The sequence below is a fragment of the Dermochelys coriacea genome, chromosome 1 (assembly GCF_009764565.3).
Source record: "Dermochelys coriacea isolate rDerCor1 chromosome 1, rDerCor1.pri.v4, whole genome shotgun sequence".
Taxonomy (NCBI): Eukaryota; Metazoa; Chordata; order Testudines; family Dermochelyidae; genus Dermochelys; species Dermochelys coriacea.
Window position 1 is genome coordinate 252,732,076 of NC_050068.2, and position 22,401 is coordinate 252,754,476.

The 22,401-nt window shown below is 40.9% G+C and overlaps 1 protein-coding gene across 6 annotated transcripts in view; it reads left to right on the forward strand.

Moving 5' to 3' along the window:
• STAB2 (stabilin 2) overlaps positions 1–19,267 on the forward strand; it is a 134,289-nt gene extending 115,022 nt beyond the window's left edge. For 5 of the 6 annotated variants that reach the window (XM_043519367.1, XM_038391817.2, XM_043519369.1 and 2 more), the window contains 13 exons: positions 427–531; positions 2,739–2,846; positions 4,185–4,378; positions 5,209–5,350; positions 5,814–5,947; positions 8,381–8,546; positions 8,778–8,884; positions 9,931–10,050; positions 10,943–11,098; positions 14,923–15,033; positions 16,344–16,472; positions 17,993–18,112; positions 19,107–19,267. In XM_043519367.1, coding sequence (XP_043375302.1) covers positions 427–531; positions 2,739–2,846; positions 4,185–4,378; positions 5,209–5,350; positions 5,814–5,947; positions 8,381–8,546; positions 8,778–8,884; positions 9,931–10,050; positions 10,943–11,098; positions 14,923–15,033; positions 16,344–16,472; positions 17,993–18,112; positions 19,107–19,157 — 1,643 coding nt within the window. In that variant the 3' untranslated portion in view covers positions 19,158–19,267. Of the gene's footprint in view, positions 1–426; positions 532–2,738; positions 2,847–4,184; positions 4,379–5,208; positions 5,351–5,813; positions 5,948–8,380; positions 8,547–8,777; positions 8,885–9,930; positions 10,051–10,942; positions 11,099–14,919; positions 15,034–16,343; positions 16,473–17,992; positions 18,113–19,106 lie in introns of those variants that run through there. The other variant, XR_006282895.1, reaches the window with a different exon arrangement.
• The last annotated feature ends 3,134 nt before the right edge of the window (positions 19,268–22,401 follow it).

Here is a 22,401-nt window from a genome sequence, read left to right on the forward strand (position 1 = left end):
GTTTCCACCTATGTCTCTAAGACAGACCACTAACCCCTTCCTGCCATGGGCCTGTGTGGTTTTCTGACATTGCTCTAGGGAAGAATTTTCCTTTCCCAATTACTATTCTGTCTGTGATCAATCTACATTGATCTACATCAATCTACAAGCAGGTGGGGATATAACTCAGAGGTAGAGCATTTGACTGCAGATCAAGAGGTTCCTCCTGTTCAAATTGAGGTGCCCCCTTTGGGGGGAGGGATAGCTCAGTGGTTTGAGCATTGGCCTGCTAAACCCAGCGTTGTGAATTTAATCCCTGAGCGGGCCATTTAGAGATCTGGGGCAAAAATTGGGGATTGGTCCTGCTTTGAGCAGGGGATTGGATTAGATGACCTCCTAAGGTCCCTTCCAACCCTGATATTCTATGATTCTACATTCCCTTTACAGCCTGCAACTGCAAGGCACATGGACAATGTGATGAAGGAATCTCTGGATCAGGACAATGTTTCTGTGAAACTGGATGGACTGGTCAATTCTGCGAAACCAAACTAGGTCTGTATCTTCTTACCAGAATCTGTTGCAAAACAATAGGTTACAGCACTCCCAGCAAGTTTAATCAAATCAATTGTTTTAATGCGGTGGACGTAGCAAGACAGGGTTAATAACACCAGAAATCCTGCTTTGTGCAGGATAAATAGTGAAGGAGAGTATTTTGTTTTTGGTACAAGGAGGATTGAAAGCTATAAAGAAAATTATATTGTGCTACACTATGCCATGATTTGCATGGCATGCAAAAAATTTCTGCAATTCCTCTAAAGTTGGAGCTCTGTAAACCTGCTTGAGGACTGACTTCAAAATGTATCAAAGGTGTTCTTGACTCGGGATCAATTCCATCTACACACAAATTGCACTAACCCAGGGCTTAGACCCAGAGTCCCAGGCCCACATGGAGGTGAAGGATCTGATCCTGAGTCAAACCCTATTGCAGCGTAGAGGTAGCTCTACTGGACTAGTGCTGTGAGAATCTGCCAAAAATATCCCATGGGCCAACTTTTTGTGTCCTCTGGACAGTCAAGAAGACAGTCAAGTTTTCCCACACTACACCACAAAAAAAGGGCTAGAGGACCCACATTTTGGGGGGTGCCAGGATTTGGGTGGTTGGACTCAGGCCCATATAATGCAGTGTAGATGCTGGAGCTCCAGCTCGGGACCCATGATTCAGCAATTCCTAACCTAGGGTTACAAATAAGTGTAGACACTCAAGCACTAGGTTAACAAGCCCAGGGTCTGCTAACTCGAGTTCTACTAATCCTGGGTTTACATTGCAGTCTACACAAGCCTATTGTGTTTGGAACCAAAGACAACTGAATAAGAGGCAGGCAGCAGCAGTGCACAGGGACTCAGCACAGAGACTTTTCATTAATGTTACTACCAGTCAAAAAGAGCCTGACGTACCAGTGGCTGAGTATCACTAATCTAGTTCCTCTCCCTGCTATACAGCAGCAATGGTGTCTGTGTCAGATGCAGATGTCTTTGTCTACTCTGAGATTGCTCAGGTGTTGGTGATTCCAGGACTGCTTTTAGCAGATTATTCTGTTGTATGTGAGCAGGCAGCATGGTCTAGTGCATTGTTTCTCAACGATCAGTCTGTGGACCAGCATCAGTCCCTGAGCTCTCCCAGACACAGTTTAGGAAGACAGCAAGCCGGCCCCTGGTATCAAAAAGATTGAGAAATGCTGGTCTAGTGTATCAACCACAGGATGGAGAACTGAGACCAACCAGAGAGTTCTAATCCCAGCTGTCATAATGGACTTCAACAAGTTGCTTACCCACTCTACGGCTTTGACCTTGTCTGTAAAATAGGGATACTATTTACTGGCAATTCTGAACAACTGGGAAAAAAAATCATTTTGGGTGGAAGCAAAACTGAAATTTTAGGCATTCAAGGTTTTTTTAAAACAATTTCATTTAATTTAATAAAATGAAAGGAAATTTTGAAACAAAAAGTCATTTCAAATAAAAATCAAAGTATTTTGACAATGTCAAAATGAAAGGTTTTGATTTTTTTTTTTCTTTTTGTAGACTTTTTTTTAACTGAAACTATTTGGTAACATTGACAGAAATTCACAAAATGTTTTAGTGTCAGAGAATTTGCATTTTTCACTGAAAAAAAAAAAAGTTTTGGTCAAAAAACTTCATCCAAGTCTACCTCCCAGGGATGTTAGGAGGATTAATCAGTTATTGTTTAAAAAGTGCTTTGAAAATGTAAGCACTACATGCCTGCAAAATACAATAATTGTAAATGAACATATGTTTTGAAAATTGTATTTAATATCAATTCAAACATCCCCTTTTATAATATCAGGCTATTACTGTAAGTGTGCTTCAGAGTAATTAAGATCATTTCATTTACAACTGATTAGTATCAAAGCATGGCCCAGTAGATAGAGCTTTGAATGAGGATTTGCATTCTGTTCCTGCACTGACCTGCTATGTGCTCTGGGACAAATCACTTCACCTTTGTTTGCCTATCTGTAAAATGGGAATAACTATGCTTATTGCCAGCATAAAGAGCTTTGAGATTTATGATAAAAAGTGCTATACAAGAGCAAGGCATTGCATTCTGTGGTAATATGAATTGTCTCACAGGTTTTTAAATAAACATGTACTATATACAAGTTTTCCTTTATTCTCTAGATGAGAGCACATTTTTGAAGTATAAAAAGTCATTTTCATCAGTTATTTTACATTCTTCACAGCTCTGCCGCCTGTGTGTTCACCTAATTGTTCTAGTAATGCCGTCTGCAAAGAAAACAACATGTGTCAGTGTAAGCCGTTTTATGAAGGAGATGGAATCACGTGTACAGGTGAATTCATGTACTTCTGTCCCAGACCTGAAGAAGAGCTCAGTGTAGCTCAAAAGCTTGCCTCTTTTACCAACCCGCGTTGGTCTAGTAAAAGATATTAACTCACCCCCTTGTCTCTCCCCAAACCTTAAAGGCAAATGTTGTTTTCACCTAGCCATTCACTTTAATACACAGGACTAATCAGGCTGAAATGTTAACTATCAAAGAGGGGGCCTGAACCAAAACTTCCGATCTAAAGACTTTCAGTGACTTCAGTGGGAGCTGGACCAGACCACCCCTCCCAAATGTCCCTGACTTTGAGATACATCACTCATCAGTCTCTGAAATAAATAAAGAGTAGTTACAGATTTTTCTTATACAGAGTGTGAGGTCAATGTGTGGTTGCAACCATTGTAATAGATGGTACAGTTTGGCCCTGGAAGGTGCAACACAGGGTGATTTCACTGGGGCTTCACATGTATATGTGAGGGCAACAAGATAGCTAGCCAGCTCTATTTGGGTATGGGAGGACTTTGTGGTTTTCCAGCTCAATAATTCATTTTCAGCAATCTTTGTTTGATTACCTGAGGCAAGGAAACTCTCTGACAATTTTACTTGAGAGCTAGTCAGCCATTAGGGCTGGGACACATCATCTCCTCCACAGACCCATATGTGGAGGGTTCCTTCATCTGGTAAGGGGGCTTGGCACATTTCTCACTCTCCGTTGTATGGAGTCAGGATTGTGGAAGGAGTAGGTAGGCTGCAGGACCATGGCAAATGCACACTGTCCCCCTTCCATCCCAGCAGAAGTTAGCCAGAAAAATTAGTGCATCCCCAGGTTGTATTAACCTTTCTATAATCCATCCCCAGGTTCATTAGGAGCCACCGTGGCCTGGGTGGAGTCCCTATTAGAGTAGCTCAATCATGGTACCAAGGAGCCAAGCAGAGCCACTGGGAGCCAGTGCCACTAGGAGGTACAGAGCATGCGTGGCCCTGGCTTCTTGAGGACTGGTTTTTGATGGAGTTGAGATCAGGAGGGACTGCTGCCCTCTGGGACAATGCAGAGGAATCTAGAATCCTCATGGAGGTTTCCTTGCAAAAATTCCCATGCTGAAGCAGAAGAGGATGTCTGGACCAGTCCTAATATGTTAGATAAGGGATGTGCCCAAGACCCTGAAGAGGACTGGGGCCCCTTTTGTGCAGGACTCTCTACAAATAGAGATTAGCCAAAGAAGCTTACAGTCTAGTCAGCCAAAAAGTGTTCCAGTTGCTTTTAAATAACTGGAGGCAGCATTTCCTTGTGAAAGAAAGACACTCTTTAAAAATACACTAATTTACATATTTTCTTTTGCTTTGTAGCTGTGAATCTTTGTAAACAAAACAATGGTGGGTGTCACCAGAATTCAAAATGTACCCAAACTGGTGTGAAAGTCCTTTGTAGCTGTCAGAAAGGATACACAGGAGATGGACACACCTGCCTTCCTATAAATCCTTGCACTGATGGGCTCAATGGTGGCTGCCATGAACATGCCATTTGTACAATGACAGGACCTGTAAGTTGTTGATGGGGAGGGGGGTGGGGCTGGCTTTTTTGTCTTTGAAATCCTGACTAGACACCCACTCCACCTCCTAATGAAATCAACAGGAGTCTTTCCAGTGACTTCAGTGGGAGCTGGACCAGACCACCCCTCCCAAATGTCCCTGACTTTGAGACACATCACTCCTCAGTCCCAACCTGCTTTCTACATAATTTTGGTGTCCACTCAGCTTACTGGTGGAAACTGTTTATATTAGAAATGCAGTATCATGAAACTGAGGTTATTTATACTAAAGGAATGGATCCCACAGCATGTTCAAGTATTCTGCATGCATATTTTGATAACCCTTATGCTGAGTGTCTCACCCCTCCCCACATTTGGGCCTTGGCAGGTTGGAATGTATAAGATGCCTAGAGGAGATGTAAATATTCCTACAGCTAAATCTTACTTCTCAGCCTGTTTCAATCAGTGTATTGTTAAATTCTTTTCATGGTTCCATATGTATTTATTTAATTTTTTGTTTTGAGTGGCTACCATGTATATTATTATAATTCTTCAAAGCATATTCTGATTGGTTTCGGTATAAATGCTTTGGCCTTAATTCAGCAAAGCACATAAGTATGTACTTAAGTGTTTTGTTCAATAAGGATGAATTCTAATATGTGTGTAAGTGGTTTATTGAGTCATAGCTTTTTTGCTAGTGGCATTTTAGCAAATGCACAGTGTGCTGTTGCGGGACTCAGCAAACGGGATACTTCCATCCATTCAGAAAATGCTATTTTAGGTGGTCATTTTTATATTTCTAAAACATTCTGTTTGGATGTTTTTATTCTCTCTCCTACCAGGATAAACGCAAATGTGAATGTAAAAATAATTACATTGGTGATGGGCTTGACTGCATTGTGATGCAGCTTCCAGTTGACCGTTGTTTGCAAGACAACGGGCAGTGCCATGCCAATGCCAACTGTGCCGATCTTCACTTCCAGGGTCAGTATGACAGATAGACTCAGAAGCAGTGTGGTATGCAGAGCTCAGGCTAGGATCCTTCAGTTGGATCCCTCCAGGTGGACTCCTGTGTCCATGTCAAGTTTCACTGAAGTTAAAGGGGTTCTGCACAGCTGTAGTCATTTAGGTCCCAATTAAGCAATCCATCCCTCTTCAGCAAATCACTTATGCACACACTTAAGTCCTATCAAAGTAATGAGTCTTATGCACATGCTTAAAGTTTAAGAATGTGCCTTAATATTTTGTGAGTTGGGACCTTTGAAAGCAACCAATTAAAATGATTCCAAATGGAAATATTACCCCACAAGTAGCTTGTTACTTACTAGCTACATTTCATGAAAATTCCTCAAGGATTGCTCAGACTATTACAGAACAGTGCACTTTATGCCCAGAGAGTTAAAACACCTACAGCCCTAAAGTTAAATTATTTATTGTTTACTTACAGATGCTACAGTTGGAGTTTTCCATTTGCGCTCTCCCCAGGGGCAGTACAAACTGACTTATGAAAAAGCAAAGGAGGCCTGTGCCAGTGAAGGGGCAACAATAGCTACATATAATCAGCTGTCATATGCTCAGAAGGTGACATAGTGCTGAACTTCAGTGGCAATGGACGCAGTGTGTGTGTACTGTATTTAGTGGCTGCACAAGGCTGAAATGGAACTGTGAGACTTAGCTATTTGGAAGTTGAATGCTACAAGGATATACATTTATATCCTAAGGAGTGTAACTTCTTTGCTGTAGGAGCAGGCGTGGTAGAATTTGATTATTTTTTTAATTTCAAACAGTAATATCAATGTTTATTTGTAAGCTTTTTTTTAGATTTTTATGGATTTAAATTTTTGCAGTTGTGCAAAATTATGGGTTTTAAGCATTGTTTTAGCTATTTAAATGTTCACACTTCTGGGAAATTATTGAGTGGGGGTGGTCAGACAATTATTTAATGACAGTAGATGTTGAGATCCAAAAAGTTAAAGCTTTATAACCATTAAAACACAAATTGCCAATATCACAGGTCAAAATATACAAAGTAAATAACCTGAAATCAACAAATCAGACCTGTTGTTACTATTCATTCACTAGTCCATTTGTAACAAGGCTAATTCAAAAGTCTAAATTGCTGGGTTTTGACTAAGTTCTCAAGCAGCATTTTTCTTACTTTGCCTGTCGTAAATTTCAATTATCATCAGTGGAAATATTTTTTCATCGGTTTTTGTGTGAATAGTGAAATTGACATTAACTGACATTTACCAATAAAAATCTAATCCTTCCAAGCCTATCTGTGAACCAAATTCTTCTTTTGAGAACAGGCATAGAATGCTCATTGACTTCAAACAGGAATTGTACGTGCACTTGTGAAGGCAGGATTTAGCCTTATGTCTGGAAGCTGAAAACCAACAATGGAAATCAAAATAGGGTTTTTTTTTTCTTCTTGCCAAGTTCATAAACACACAGTAGGACAGTGACGTTCCTGTCCCTGTATTAATATAACTGTAATTACTGTAGATTAATCAAAAGGTTTGCAACTGTAGATTGCTTGAAAAACTTTACTTATCTTGTTTTTTTTCTATCCAACCTTCATTTACATGTCAAGCAGCCAACTGATGTTAGAACTCTAATCTGTCAAAGTTAAGCAGCTGCTTGAGAAATGGCAATACTAGCAAGCAAAAAGTGTGTGCTGTACTAACTTTGTACCTGATTCTACTTCCACGAAAATCATTAGCAAAATTGTCATTGTTTTTAGTAGTAGCAGAGTAAGATTCTTTAGAAGCCAAATTTTAGATTTTTTTTTTTTAATACGGATTTTAATTACACACATTTTTTAAAAGGAACTTACCTATTATAGAACTCTGCTCACACTTTTTTTTTTCTTCAAACAAGGCTTTGTTTTTTTTCCTGATGGCGTAGGCCTCGGATAACCCTTTTATTATTGTTTATACTAAGCATGTTCTAGATTATGTATGGTTGAAGTCAATGAGAGTTTTGCCATGGTCTTTAATAGGGGCCAAGATTTCACCCTGGATTTGTAAAACTAGTTTTAAATGGTGGGTCAGACTGATTGTCGAGTCATTTAGCATACAATTTCCGCCTGGCTCATTCCTACTCAGAGTTCAAAATGTAGCAACAAAGCCCATTATTTAAAGAGACAAGAGATATTGGTAAGATGAAAGACTGGAGTCTGTGCAGTGTGTAAACTTTCTTCTTGGGCACATAGAGCAGCCTGAACCAAACCCAAGGATCCAGAGCCCCTCTGGACTTTGGGCACATTCAGCTCTGGATCTGAACAATTCAGTTCAGACTCCTCTTTAGTGTAAATATTTCTCTGTGACAGCAAAACCAGCAGTAACATTGGCTTTGAGTTTACTGAATATTTATTAAAAAAAGAAAAGGAGTACTTGTTGCACCTTAAAGACTAACAAATTTATTTGAGCATAAGCTTTCGTGAGCTACAGCTCACTTCATCGAATGCATCCAATGAAGTGAGCTGTAGCTCACGAAAGCTTATGCTCAAATAAATTTGTTAGTCTCTAAGGTGCCACAAGTACTCCTTTTCTTTTTGCGAATACAGACTAACACGGCTGCTACTCTGAAACCTGAATATTTATTATTCACATTTAATTGAATTTGTCAACGCTTCTTCTGTGTTGATAAAAAGAGGTCATTTTCATTCATATTTTGCACACAAAAAGCCACCCAACTGCTGCCAAGCACTCTTTGGCCCTGCTCCTGCATTGAGTTTTGCATAGACAAACCCCCTGCACCTGGGACTCTACACACAGGTGAGGTGGTCAGTGCAGGACTGGGCCAAGTTGAAATTCACCTTGTGCAGAGAGCCTACACAAAGCCAATGCATGGCTTGAGCCCTCAAAATAGTGTTTAAGTAGGACTTCCGTGGCATGTAGGCATTATGTTGGCCCTTGGTGGGAGGATGAGTTTCACTCAGTGTGTTAGATTAATTACAGTTCTGTTTCCTCTGCGCTTTACAATATTATTAATGTGTTGTTATTGATACAGGCACAATACCACTTCTGTGCTGCTGGCTGGTTAGATAGTGAAAGAGTTGGTTATCCAACTGCCTTCTCTTCCCCAAACTGTGGATCAGGATTTGTTGGAATAGTCGACTATGGACCTAGAGTCAACCTGAGTGAAACCTGGGATGTCTTCTGCTACAGAGTCAAAGGTAACAGAGTACCTACTGCCTACATCTATGGTAGTTTGGTCAAAAGACAGCACTATAATTAGTTCCAGTAATGTCACTAAGTTTTGGCAACAAGTTCTTTTTCTAAGCTAGGGGAAATTTCTTTGGACTAGAAAATTATTTTTCTTCCACAGAATAGTAGCAAACAGTGTCCTGGAATAGACCATTCATTCTTGGCTTGTTATCTAAAAGACATGTATTTGTATTTTACAGATGTGAACTGCACGTGTAAGACTGGCTATGTGGGTAATGGCTTCACATGTAGCGGGAACCTGCTACAAGTCCTGATGTCTTTCCCCATGTTTACAAACTTCTTGTCGGTATGGACTAAAGAAGTAGTACATTGTTTTGAGATACAAACAAACTAAACCAAATTTCATAGCATAGCAAATACCCCACACGTTTGTTTACATGTAAATGTTTGCTTTATTAGCTCATTCCACTCACATTGAATAGCATACCTAGCTGTGTAATCTCACTCTTCTCTTACTATATGAGAAAGTAAATACGAGCATTATAAAATGCAGCATTAAAGCAGGGTGGAGCCTTTGAAATCATGATTTAAAGAAATCACTGGTTTAAATCAGGTGGAGGCTTTATAAAAATAAATTGAAAATGTGTTGTTGAAAAATGTAGGTTGAACTAATGTTAATAGGGGGATTGAATTAAATTTTAAATGCCACAACTGATAGAATATTTTATTTGAATTTTACCACACTGCTAGAGGCAAAAGATTGATATTTAAAGCCCTGATCCTGCAAACATTAAGGTAGGTATGTAACTTTCCTCATATGAATAGCCTCACTGATGACAATGGGTCTACTCATGCTTTCAAGTTAAGCCTGTGCATAAGAATTTGCAGCATCAAGGGTTAAAATTGTCATCTTAATAAAAATTTCTCTGTAAGGGTATGTCTGCACTGGAGCTAATTTCCAGCTGAGGTACAGATATCACGCCAGCTCTGATCGAGCTAGTGTGCTAAAGGTAGCAGTGGAGCCTTAGCTGCACGGGCAGCAGGAGGGGCTAACCATCCTGTGTATATACCTAGTGTTTCAGGCAGGATTGTATTTGGGTGGCTAACCAGTCCTGCTGCCTGGGTGGCTGCAGCTACACAGCTATTTTTAGCATGCTAGCGCAGTCACAGCTAGTGTGGGTATGTCTCCCTGACCTGGGAATTATGACCCTGGCTCCAGTGTACGTATTCCCTTAATAGGATAAAATGGTTGTCAGTTCAAAGTTGTTTCAGTGTTTAACAATGAAGTTCTGGGTTTGTTTGTTTTTTGACATATTCATTCAGCTTTTGTCACAATAACTGGACCATAATCCAGATTGCCCTCAATTAAGAATGAATTTTGTTTCTTCCTAGGAAGTCCTGGTTTACTCTAACAGCTCTATGAAAGGCAAAGAGTTCCTGAAATACCTCACAAATTTGTCAACCCGGGCCACTCTCTTTGCCCCAAACAATAATGGACTAAGAGAAAATGAGGTAAGCATCAATTTAGCCTTTTCTTTCATTCTGAGCAGGCATGCTGGAGTCCAATAGTAACTGTTAAAATTTAATTTGAATGAATAAATCTCAGGAAGAGGTGACAGGCCGAAGGGTTTTACTAGGTCACTAATCGGATAAGCAGACTTGTCTGTCTTTTTTTTTTTCCCTTAGACAATCATGAATACAAGGTCGCATGTTGAGCCACTTTTAAGAATTTTCCATACAGTGGGTTTTGTTGCTACATATGAAAGTCCTTTTGAGGCAAAGTCAGCTCTCACTTATCTGCAACTGCATCTGTAAGGACAGTTATTAAAAGAAAGTTGTCTGTAATTTTGGTATCTGGTATTTGTTACACATCCATTCAGGTAGAAGAATAACCTCCTCTTATCATGTCCTTCATCCCTTTCCAATCAACTGTTGCTTTAAATTTTACGGGTGGAATCCTGGTCATTGACTTCAGTGTGGTCAGGAGTTCATCCTAAGGCGTGGGTTATCCCACAGTGGGACCAGAAGTTCATCCCGAGGCCTGCGCTATCCCCCAGTGGTGCACTAGGTAGTTTGAAACTTGTACATTTCTTAAAGGTTTCCCACAAACACACTTTTAAAAGAAGTGGGGTTGTACCATTGTTTGATTCTTCGAGGCTCCTCTATGCCTGTGATAGTGCAGAAGACCAGCAAGAAGGGGAAGCCTTTTGTCCAGCCAACGTGTTTTGTTTTGTGTAATACTCTAGGGCCAAAAGAGCTATAGGCCCTCTTGCTAAAGACCACTATGTCAGGGAATGCAAGTAGCAGAAATAGAGAATTTCAAGAGCCATCCAGGGAATTTAATCTAGTGGTAAAATCAGCTGGGTGAGTTAGATTGGTAAATGTGTCTATTTTCCCTCTTTAGACACTTTCTGGACGAGACATTGAGTATCATCTGTCCAATTCCAGCACACTGTTTTATGAAGACTTGACCAATGGGACTACTCTTCAAACAAGGATAGAGAAAAGACTCTTAATTACATACAGCATAGGTCAGGATTACCAAATCCCGACAAAGAAGGTATCTTTGTTTAAAAACAAGTCTGCTGTCCTCACTCCTATCCACCATCTTGTCCTTTTGTCTTGTTTATTAGCAAGCACCGCACAATCCAGGATAGCATTGCCCGAGAGAGAAGCAGCAAGCCAGGAGACGGCAATGATTTCTAGTGCACGTTATTCAGCATTTCATTACAGGGTACTGTTGAGTTACAGAAAGCTTGAAACGGGGGGTGGGGGAAGATGGTGGTTGGCCAATGTGGCCAGAAGCATGTAACAGCGCAGTGTAGGCTTGGGCCTAACTTGCACCTCAGGGTGGTAGGAGAGCTGGAGTTCAGTGGGAGAGGGGGAGTGGCATTTAGGTTGCTACTAAGGAACATTCTTAGTTCCTGATCGAAATTTTTCATTAAAAACAAAAATGGACTAAAACTGGCCTTTTAGATGAACATTTTCACAGAAATTGTTGTTTTTTTTTTTAAAAATAGTTTGCCATTTCCTGAAAAAGCTGACACCCCTCCACCCCCCCCCCCCCCCAAAAAAAAAAACAGAAAAAGTCAAACACAGAAAATTCTTACATTTTGGAAAAAACATAAGTTTTCATTTATGGTGAAAATTTTCACCTTCTGCCTAGCTCGAACACTTTGTACGACAGCAGCCTCTATGTAGCAACTCCCTTGGGCTAGACTCTGGATGCATGTGTAAACCCACACACCTCCTGGGTGTGGCATTCTGTCCCATCTAGTTGGCACCAAGACCACTTAGAGAGAAAGATTAATGAGTTTGCTCTACAGCCTTAGCTAACAGCCAATTGGCTTTTTAGCTCATGCAATAGAGGCTCATGCACTAAGTTCTAGAGGTCCCAGGTTCAATTCTGCCTGCCGATGACCAGAGTCTGTTGGCATTACACATGCATAGCAAAAAGAAAGTCCTTACCCTAAAGAGCTTGTAAGCAAGCAAGACTGTTGCAGACAAGCTTCCAAAGAATGTGTGGCTAGTGTTCCTCGGCTAGAACAGAAGTGTGGACTTCTGAGGAAGGTGACGCATGGGGAATAAATGAGAGCAGAGAAAAAATGGAAAGATTGCTCTAGAACTCTCCCCTGTATCCAGAAAAACATTCAGGGGTGACAATTATAGCGTATCAGATAAGGAATTTAAAAATAAAATTCCACTCTCTGTGTTCCACTCTACTACCCAGTTAGAATATACTAGAACAGCCGAACCATTGTCTCAGCACAGTACTAAGACGTATAGCTCCTTAAAATAATCTTTTCACTGCCACTTTCCCCTTTTCTGACACTTGAGTTAGAAAATAACCAGAGATCTATTGAGGGGGTTGGTCCTCCTTGAACCTTGGTCAGTGGGGGATGGGGAGGTGTTGTACCAGCCCATATGTCCAGTCGATTTTGGTCTCCAGATGATTGGAATACACAACCCTCCACTGCTCTGTTTAAAATCCACCCAGAGAACAACCAATTTATTTTCTAGTCCCCTGGATTTGCATAAACAGCACTTGAGGCTTCTCAGCATGCACGTGAATGAGCATGCTCCCAACACCAGAGTACACTCCTGTCAACAAGTATACTCCAGCATGCACAACTGTATCCCTACGAAGGTGTCAAGCCCTTTAAACGCAGGTCACATGTTTATACAGTTATAAGACAACAGTGGGCTGCATGCCAATCTTTGATTTTCCTAGTTACAGCAGTGCCCAAAGGCATGTAAGAATGGAAGGGAAACAAGACAGCTGACTTTTACAAGTGTGCACCCTCCATTCAGCTAAGCACTTGCCTCTCTCTAGCACGATGAAACAGCCCCACAATGCACTTTCAAGGCTTTTAAAATGAGCACTGACAGGCTAGTAAAAGTAGAGAAGATAGAGATTATAACCTAGGCCAGGGGTGGCTAACCTGTGGCTCTTCAGAAGTTAATATGCGGCTCCTTGTATAGGCACCGACTCTGGGGCTGGAGCTACAGGCGCCAATGTGCCGGGAGGTGCTCACTGCTCAACCCCTGGCTCTGCCACAGGCCCTGCCCCCACTCCACCCCTTCCCACCCCCTCCTGAGCCTGCTGTGCCCTCGCTCTTCTGCCCTTCCCCCCCCCCGAGCCTCCTGCATGCCACGAAACCGCTGATCAAGAGGTGCGGGGAGGGAGGGGGAGGCGCTGATTGGTGGGTGGGAGGTGCTGGGAGCGGGGTGGGGGGACGACTGATGCGGGGGCTGCTGATGTATTACTGTGGCTATTTGGCAATGTACATTGGTAAATTCTGGCTCCTTCTCAGGCTCAGGTTGGCCACCCCTGACCTAGGCAGTAAACAGTAATAGTTTTCCTTCTATAGTGCCTCTTTCATTTCTTCCTTCTGGTGGCAGCATTACATTTGTGCTTGCAAAACTGAAAATGCTTTAATCTAATCCCGGAGGCCCTGGCACAGATCCACACATTAACACTGGAGGACATCTGAACAGGATGTTATTTAGAGGTCAAGCAAACACCTGCATCCACACCCTATTGGGCCCTAGAAACTGACATTCCACATGAAGTTGATGAGCCCCTAAATCCTTTTCATAAGAATGTTCATGCTGCCAGGAGAGACTATAACTGAGAATCATGCTGGGTCACTTCTACCATCTCATGTAGAGCAGACAACAGTCCATGTGATTCTGTTCTATATAGTAAAGGCTGCTTTGCTCACTATTGGCACAGCAAACAAGTTGTGACTCACTCACGAGAAAGATCATTTGCGCTAATTCTTATTTAAAATCTAATGCTTTAGACAGGGTTCAACACTGCACATGGTTTTAGAGGGACTAGAAAAACAGGTAAGAGGACTGTAGCCTCAGCCATGCCCCACATACAGTGAGCACAGTTCTGGGGTAAAAAGCTGTTTGCAGCTTCCTGATCCTGGAGCCAAGCAGAGACCAGTTTGCCACTGGCGTCACTGAGAGCAGCCCTGCCTCACCAGCCAGAGATCGTCGCATCCCCCTCTCTCAGAAACTCCCCTGGCACAGCTCCATAGTGTAGGAAGCTGGATATACTAAATCTACATCAGTAAAAGATTCCTCAACACTGGAAGAATTACCAGATGGTGAGATCCAGCTCCTGTGTGCCATAGAAGCAGAATAAAGGGGACCAGACAGAGGCTTGGGATGATTCCATAGGCAGCAGGAGTTCAAGATGAGTTTGGCAACTGCATTTAGAACAATCTGGAGTGACTATAGGACTGGTTGATCCATAGCCCATTACTGCTCCCTTTTCATCTCCAGATTACCCATTCAACTAGAGCCCAGAGAAGCAGTGACCAAATGCTGCCATCCAAGACCTGTTCCATGGCCTATATGAAACGAGTTGGTGGGCTCAGACTGGTTGACAGGTGTCCACCTTGCAGTGCCACCAGCACAAATAGTATTTAATGATAGCCAAAAATTGATGGGCATGGAGATGACAATGCTCCTGGCCAGGGTTGAGATACCGTGGCAAGGCCATGAGGAGATGGTTGTCCTATTGCTCCCTGTATTGTACTTTGCTATTGAGTCAGGATTGTCAGTTTCATAAATCGCTAAAAGCATGACACAGATGAAGTGACAAATTAATTTCCAAGCATTGTCCATTCCTAGATTCCCGTTCCCGTTGGTTAGCTCTGGCAGAGAGGAGCCCTCAGAGGGTTTGAGCAATTGTGGGCTGATGTCCAATAACCAGGCAGGGTATTTTCTTTAGGCAGTTGTATAATTACACAAGAAGAGTCTCCCTTTCCTAACCAGTGAAAAACATAAGGGAAATAAATCTAAATTTTACTTTGTTTCTGAAATCAGGAAGGTCAAAACTCAGTTCCCATTGTTCTTTTTCTTGGTTAGAATGAGACCAGATACGTGGATGGAAAATCTATTCTTGAATGGGATATCATTGCTTCCAATGGAGTAATCCATGTCATTTCAGAGCCTTTAAAAGCTCCTCCACCACCACCTGTAAGTATTTGTTGTTGTTCTGTCTTTTGAGATCTTGTGAATAACTTGTCCATAAAACCTTCCTATAATTCCTTAAAAGTAGCCTGTTAGTTGCATTCTGGTTTTATTTCCAGGTTAAGAATTTACTTTAGCATAAACTGAATTTAAAAAACTCAAGGACAAAGTTACTGGTAGAGTTGGTCAAATTTTTTTCTGATGGAACAATTACCTGCTAGAAAATGCTGATTTGACTGAATCAAGTAATCCTGTGGGAATTTGTCAATTCCATCAAAACTTCCTATGGAAGCTTCAGCTTCCTCAGATCTCTCGCTCCCCTGAGGCTAGCTGGGAAGCTGGTTTACCACATCAGAAATTTTTGGAAAAAATCCATTTCAGTTCTTCCAAAATGGAGTTCTTTGAAAGTTTCTGTCCTAGGGAAAATTTTGCATTTCTGATTTTTCATTGCAACTCAGAACAAAAATAATTCTGTGATGTTTTCTGTGGGATGGAAATTCCAATTCCCGCACAGTTTTGATTAGCAGATTATCACCACAAACCAGGATAGCAAGGCTCACGAACACACTTATTCTCCTTTCAGTGTGTGCAAGCTTGGCACTTTGTCATATTCTGAGCAAGATCACCCTAAGAGCTTGTCTACACATAAATTGAACTGCTTTAGCTACAGTTTAGGTATAGTTGTACCAGTTTGATCTTCTCAGTCCAGTTATAGTGGAACAATCCCATCCAGTGTCAGTGCAATTATACTGCTATAAGCATTTACCACAGCACAGCCTGTCCCTATACAGAAAGGAAAATAAACTATTCCAATCTAAGGCATCTTTCTACTATATAACTGCATCCACATTTGGGGTTATACTCGTAAGTATTTTGTTAATAGTTCACACCCCCAGCTAACAAATAGTGTGTGTGTGTAGACCAGGATTGTATCATTCCACTACCATACTCTTACCTGCACACACAATTCTATTGCAAAGGGCTACATTTCCCACCTTTACAGTGCAATTGTCTAACTATGTTTTTTTCATAAGAAGGAACCTTCTCTGGGGAAAGGGATCACTGGCTGATCAATGAGCAGCTTGGATTCTGTTATAAAATGAAGATTTGTTTTAACTCATTTTTATGAGGGTCTAAGACCTGGGAACTGTCAAGCACAAAAGCAGATCAAGAAGAATTAAACTAGCGGCAGCATCCCTGCCTCCTACCCTGCCCTTGGCATCCTTACAGTGCACAGCATTTTAAAATTATGGACTCCTGCTTTGGAATGATGCTCAGTGCCCGGCTCCAGCACTCACTCCTCTCTCTATGATCAGGCTTCTCTCCACACTGGATATGGAACAGGAATATTCTTTGCCATCATCCTGGTTATTGGAATTGTGGCTTTTGTTGGGTACTCGTACTTCAGATTCAAGAGGAGAAATATTGGCTTCCAGTATTTCAAGGTAGGAGGAGGTTGAGTGTGAAACTGAATGAGAAGCGGTCAACACCTTCTCGTGCCCATCCCCATTTAGGGGCAGATACAAGCTACAGTATCCATCCTGTTTGAGTCTGTCTTCAAAAGTGTCCTTCCTTGTTACTCTGCTAGTTAGTAAATATGCTTGTTTGCATCAAAACCTCCCCCCCCCGCCCGCCCGCCCACCCAAACCCTCATGGCTGCCTCTATGTGCGGCGTCAAAAACTCTGTTCCTGAGAATCTAGGGGCTGTTCCTACCCTTGGAGAGAGGCAAAGTCTCTTCAAATGGTCACAATGCAGCCTTGCCCAGGCAAACCAAAAGCCTGCACAAGGAACCTCCCAGCCTCCCTCCCACCCCAGCCCATTTACCTCAAAACAAGGACCAGAGACATGTGCTCCCTTGACTGCAGAGACTAAGAGCCTAAACATAGAAGCAGCAGGGCCATGGCCCATCCTACTCAACAGCAGTGCTGAGTGGGCCACGTGCTCTGTGGGGATGCAGTGTGCATGCGGTCCTGCACACCAGGGTGAAAGTGTACTTTCCTGAGGCCCAAGCCTTTCAAGAACTCTCCCTAGGGCAGTGTTCACACGCAGCCACAGCCTTGCTCTAAGCTTGTATTCTACAGCAACCCTGACCCAAGGTCCTATTTCTCCAGCTCACCTAGACACTCAGCTTCAGGAGGCCATTAATTTGGAAGCCTAACTATGCCCACTTAAGTGGACCACCGCCCAATACCCCTATTTTACCACCAAGCGTCATGCTAGTCCTGGGCTCGTCCAGTGTGTGTGTTTGAACTGAGATTTGAGAGCAAGGAAGGCCAGAGAGTTAGACAAGCATTTGCTAAGGTTCTAAAAGGTAAGCTTAGATGTGATATTTAACATGGAGCGAGCCAACATAGTTAGCTTTGCACAGTGCCTTCACAGAAAGCAATCTAGTAATAAAACTACTCGGCACAAGCTACAAGGATGGACGATTTAAAAAAAAAAAAAAGCGTGTGGGGCGGGGGTCATGTAAAAGGATCAATCCAAAAGAAATTTCCCCCAGAAACAGCCAGTTTCTGTCCCTACCTATTCTAGCCCCTGCATATAACATGAATAGTCATTTAGGATTGTAAGAGGAATACTGACCAAGGGAAACTGTGATTTATTTGTATTATGCACCCAGAGGCCTAAAGGGAGATTGGGAACCTGGTCTGCGAGGCACGGTTCAAATAACACTCCCCATGCTAAAGCATTTGCAATCCAAGTAGAGAAGACAAAGGATGAGGGGAGGGGGAAGAGGCAAATTGATTTGCTTAAGGTCACATGGTAGAGCCGGTACCAGAACTCAGGTCACCCGAGTCCAAGTCTAAGTCCAGCAGTCTAGCCATTAGACCACACTGCCTCCAATCACTACACCAATACAAATTATTTGGTTATGTGCGGCAGAGTCAATGAAACTCTGAATGCCTCACTTGATATGTTAATAGCAGAATGATGGATTTTAAATGGGTGTATGGTTTTATACAGTCAAAAGAAGATATAGATGTGACAGCACTAGACAAGCCACGGCTTTCAAACATCACAAATCCCTCCTATGAAAGTTCAGCTCCTCCTCCTCCACCTGAGCCTATCTACGATCCTTTCTCTGTAAGTTTTCACTTTGATTTTGGAGATGATGATAATAGTTTAAGATCATGGAGATGGAATTCTATAATGGAACAGTGTCTAGCTGAAAGTCAGGAAGGAGGGGGTCTATACTTGGGGGGGGAAATAAAAATCCCACCATTGGGCCAGCTCCACCAGTAGCAATAGTGGGACTCTAGATCACTCGGCAGCATTTCAACAACCAGAGCTAGCAGTAAAAGACACAGCAGTTAAAACACTGGTGGCTGCTAGTAATTTGTCTATGCAAACATTCCCCTGGTCCCCAGTTACTGCCTGAGTGGTAGCAAGGATGGGAAATGTGTAGAAGAGGCTTAAAAAAAAAAAAAAAAAGTTTCCTTATCTCAGCTGCAGACACTGTATAACGGTGGTTTTCATCCTGTTCTGTACAGTGACTCCATGTAAGAACAGGGATGTCCCAGAGTGAATATTCCTATTAAAAAAAACTTGCATGCTGCTCTTGTATCAGAGTTTGATGGTCATTCAGCAGCATTTTACAAGCCTGCTGTTACACTCGGACAAAAGTTTGCAATAACAAGGGGACACAAATATTTGGGGCAGTGTGTAATTCCTCCATAATAATTGCAGGGAAAGGTTAAAGAAACTGAAGGCAAGCGGGTTTAGTCTTTATGGCCCCGATTCAGCAAAACACTTAAGCATGTGCTTAAAAATCCTATTGACTTCAGTAGCTCTAAAGCCTGAGCTTTAAGGGCTTTGCTGAACTGAGGCTCCTATAGGGCTGATGACTCAAGTTTAACTTTGTCTCCTTTCATGGTAGCTGGAGTCAAACAACATGATGCAATGCTATTCTCGATGTAGGATGAATGACATTTTGGGGGAAATCTCTCACTGAGAAGAATCTGGAATGCACTTTAATGTTTGGGATTTCCTGGTGCACGTGCGATAGGCACAATAGGAATAGAAATTCACTGTCAGGGAAGTTATAGATTGGACAATAGCGTGATACTTCATTTTATAGGATTCTGATGAACAGCAGCTTGTAATGAGTGGGCCTCACGATCAGTTTTGAAGACTGAAGTTGGAATTATCAACAATGGAAAAACCTCTCTCTACAGTCTAAAATTAACAATTTACTGTGAATAAGCCCTGCCTAAGCACTTCAGGGAAAAAAATTATTTTTTTTTTAAAGTTATAAAAGGTAAGTGTTTGAGACCGGGAATTTGCTGAAAAGTTGGTTGCATGTAAGGAATATCAAGTTCCATTTTAAACCAACACAGAATTAATGTAGAAATGTATTCCTCTGCCTAGGAGACATTTAAAGGTTATTTCTATTTAAGGATATAGCAGTTGCTAAACAGCCCACGATGACTTGCAGTTTTTCAGAACACCATGTAGCCACTTTGATTTATGATGCCAGTCTTTCTGTAAAAAGAAGAAACTGCCTCTTAAACACATAGTCCTGATGTCCTCTGACGACCGTACTTGGAGGATGTACTCCGTGTTTGCCACCCTTGTGTCTTTATATCTAATTTTGTCTTGGGATTGAATCCGGAAGTGGCTGTCAAGGAGCAAAAGCCACAAATATTGCTTAATAGTGTTACGACCTTCATTTTTAAAATTATTTGATCTTGTTAACAACGTTCTTCCTTCTAAAAAATGATGTAGTCGCAAATGCAAGCACAGTATGTCTGGTTTGCCTACTCTGAGCCATTTATGAATTCTGTCATTGTTATGAAGAAATATTAATTGTAGAGGAATTAATGAGGAATGCAAGTCATGTACGACTTTAACCTCATTTCAAGTCATTTTTGCGCAGAATAGGGGCATTCTGCTTGTTTACTGCCTGCTTTGCCTTCCCCATTCATTCTTCAGTGGTTTGTGTAAAGTAAAAAAAACAAACAACCTTCTGCATTGTCTACGTAGAGTATTTGTATCAACTCGGTATTTTAAACGAACAGCAATAGCAGCTGCCCTTTCTGCATGTACTATATTCAAATAAATAATGAAATAAAGTGTGTGGATGGAGGGAGGTGGGGAAATTCAGTCTTAATTCTGCAGCAAGTCTCCAGAGGACTGGAAAGGCACACAGTAAACCTCAAGGAGAGATTTTTATGTTTGTGATGGCAGTAGTGGTAATGTTTCATATCAACTATATATTTACTGGCATTCTCTTTTCTCTCTTTTGTAGCTATTCTTTTTTGTGTAGCACAGGATTGCTTTAATATAAATATCCCAGGATCTTTCAGCAGATTAAGCAATGCAAGCAAACCACATAGGTTACAGTATCACAGTATGTCTACAATGTAATTTAACACCTGCAACTGGCCTGTGTTAGATGGCTTGGGCTTGGACTGCAGGGTTGTAAATTGTGGTGTAGATGTTCAGGCTGACATGGACGAGCCACAGGTGTTTAATTGCAGTGTAGACAGACATACCCACAAAGACCCAGCACTTGTTGATGAAGTCGTTCTAGTATGAGGAATTCCAAGTTTAAAAGGATAAATGATTGAACTAGTGAGGCAAAGACTACAGTTATTTTCATGTCCATCCCCTCCCTTCCTGTTCTCCACACACAAGTTTTTATTTAAATTGAATTTAAAACAGTATCTAAGCTAGTTTGCCCAGCTAAAAAGCTTCCTGCCACCCCTTCCCTGTTATCAGAAAGATTAAGGCTCTTTAGGGACCAGATAAAATACATGCATTTATTTTTGTAGCAATCGTTAAATATTCTTCACATAAAGTAACATTTTCCGATAGTATATTAACCAAACTATACCTTTTTGCACTTCTGATTTAGACTAAATACAGACAATTCATCTCACTCTGGTTCAGTTGAAATATACTCCAAAAATGAATATAGACACTGCATTTGAAACGTGTTGTAAAATCTGCATGAGAAGTGATGTGGCAGTGTTAATGAAGGTAATTAATAAGGGAAGTAGGAGGTACACAGCTCAAGAATTCTGAAGCAGTTACAAAAATACCAAAAAACACATTTTTAAAAGTTCCACTGAAGTAGAAAGAGTACTCAAAACACTGAAGCATATTCACATATTTATATTTTCAAAAACACTTGTCTTAAATTCATATTGTACACAGTTTGCTTGAATACTAATCCCCTATAACTAAAAATGTCATGCAATATAAATAAATAAATAAAAATCATACTAGCTGGTGTCCCTCCGATCTCAAAGAAACCACCACAAAGCATAACAGAACATTTTACTGTATTTTAAGTTAGGTTGAAGTTTTTCATCTTGAAACAAAATGCACAGTAAATGGATGGATAAAATATTCACACACAACAATTTCACTTTCACTTTAGCAGGGCTCAGAAGGACTCACTCTTTACCTAGATTTACAAAATTAGGCAACAAAGGCTCATGTCAAGAGCCATAAGCTTCTAAATATTTAACAAATGTAACCACTCAATTTTTAAAATGTGACATTAACTATTATCTGCTGGTACTAAGTCAGATGGAAAAAATATACACTGTCTTTATTTTCTCAATCTTATTATGCTCTGCAGTACAAATACTATCACTTTATAAAGCACTTTGGCATCCTTTGGGATATGAAATGTGCTATGTACAGTAATATCCAGTTTTGTTCTATCTTAGCATAACACACAGATGGCAAATTGAAATTACCCCTCTCCCCAAATTTCAGCATATAAAATAAACTAGATAAAGTTTTGTAAAATATTAAAATTAACTAGCACTTGCACTGTCCAGTCTAGCCTACAACTCACCTGATAAAGATAGACGAGGTACCAGAGGACGTTTATAAGTCTCTCCGGCAAACAACAGTAGGACAGTCAGTGGAACTCACACATTTCAAGTCAAGTATAGTCTATTCATATGTATAAAGAAGTACTTAACACCCTAGAAATGTTGCACATAGTCTGGAAACCAAGCTAGAGAAAACTACAAACAACGCTATCATATTAAACCTCCATGGCCAGCAATAGATTTATTTAAAAAGCATCCAGGTTTAAAGGAAACTTACACTGGATTTATGCAAGCAGTTTTTTAAATGTTCATTTTGCAAACACACCTTTTAAAATGTGAAAAATACTGCATATGAAAGCCATTATAAACATGTGACACAAACACAGACAGGTTTTAAAAAACAAAAACAAACAAAAAAAAAAACACAAAAACTTTTGGTCACCAGAAGTTCATTTACTCGATGGTCATTGCTGGAAGCAAATTATGCCCTAAAAGGAAATTAAGAATAATTCTTGCTATATATTTTGTCAATTATATTTTCATACTTGTTAAAATTAGAACTAAAACATAGGAAATATTAAA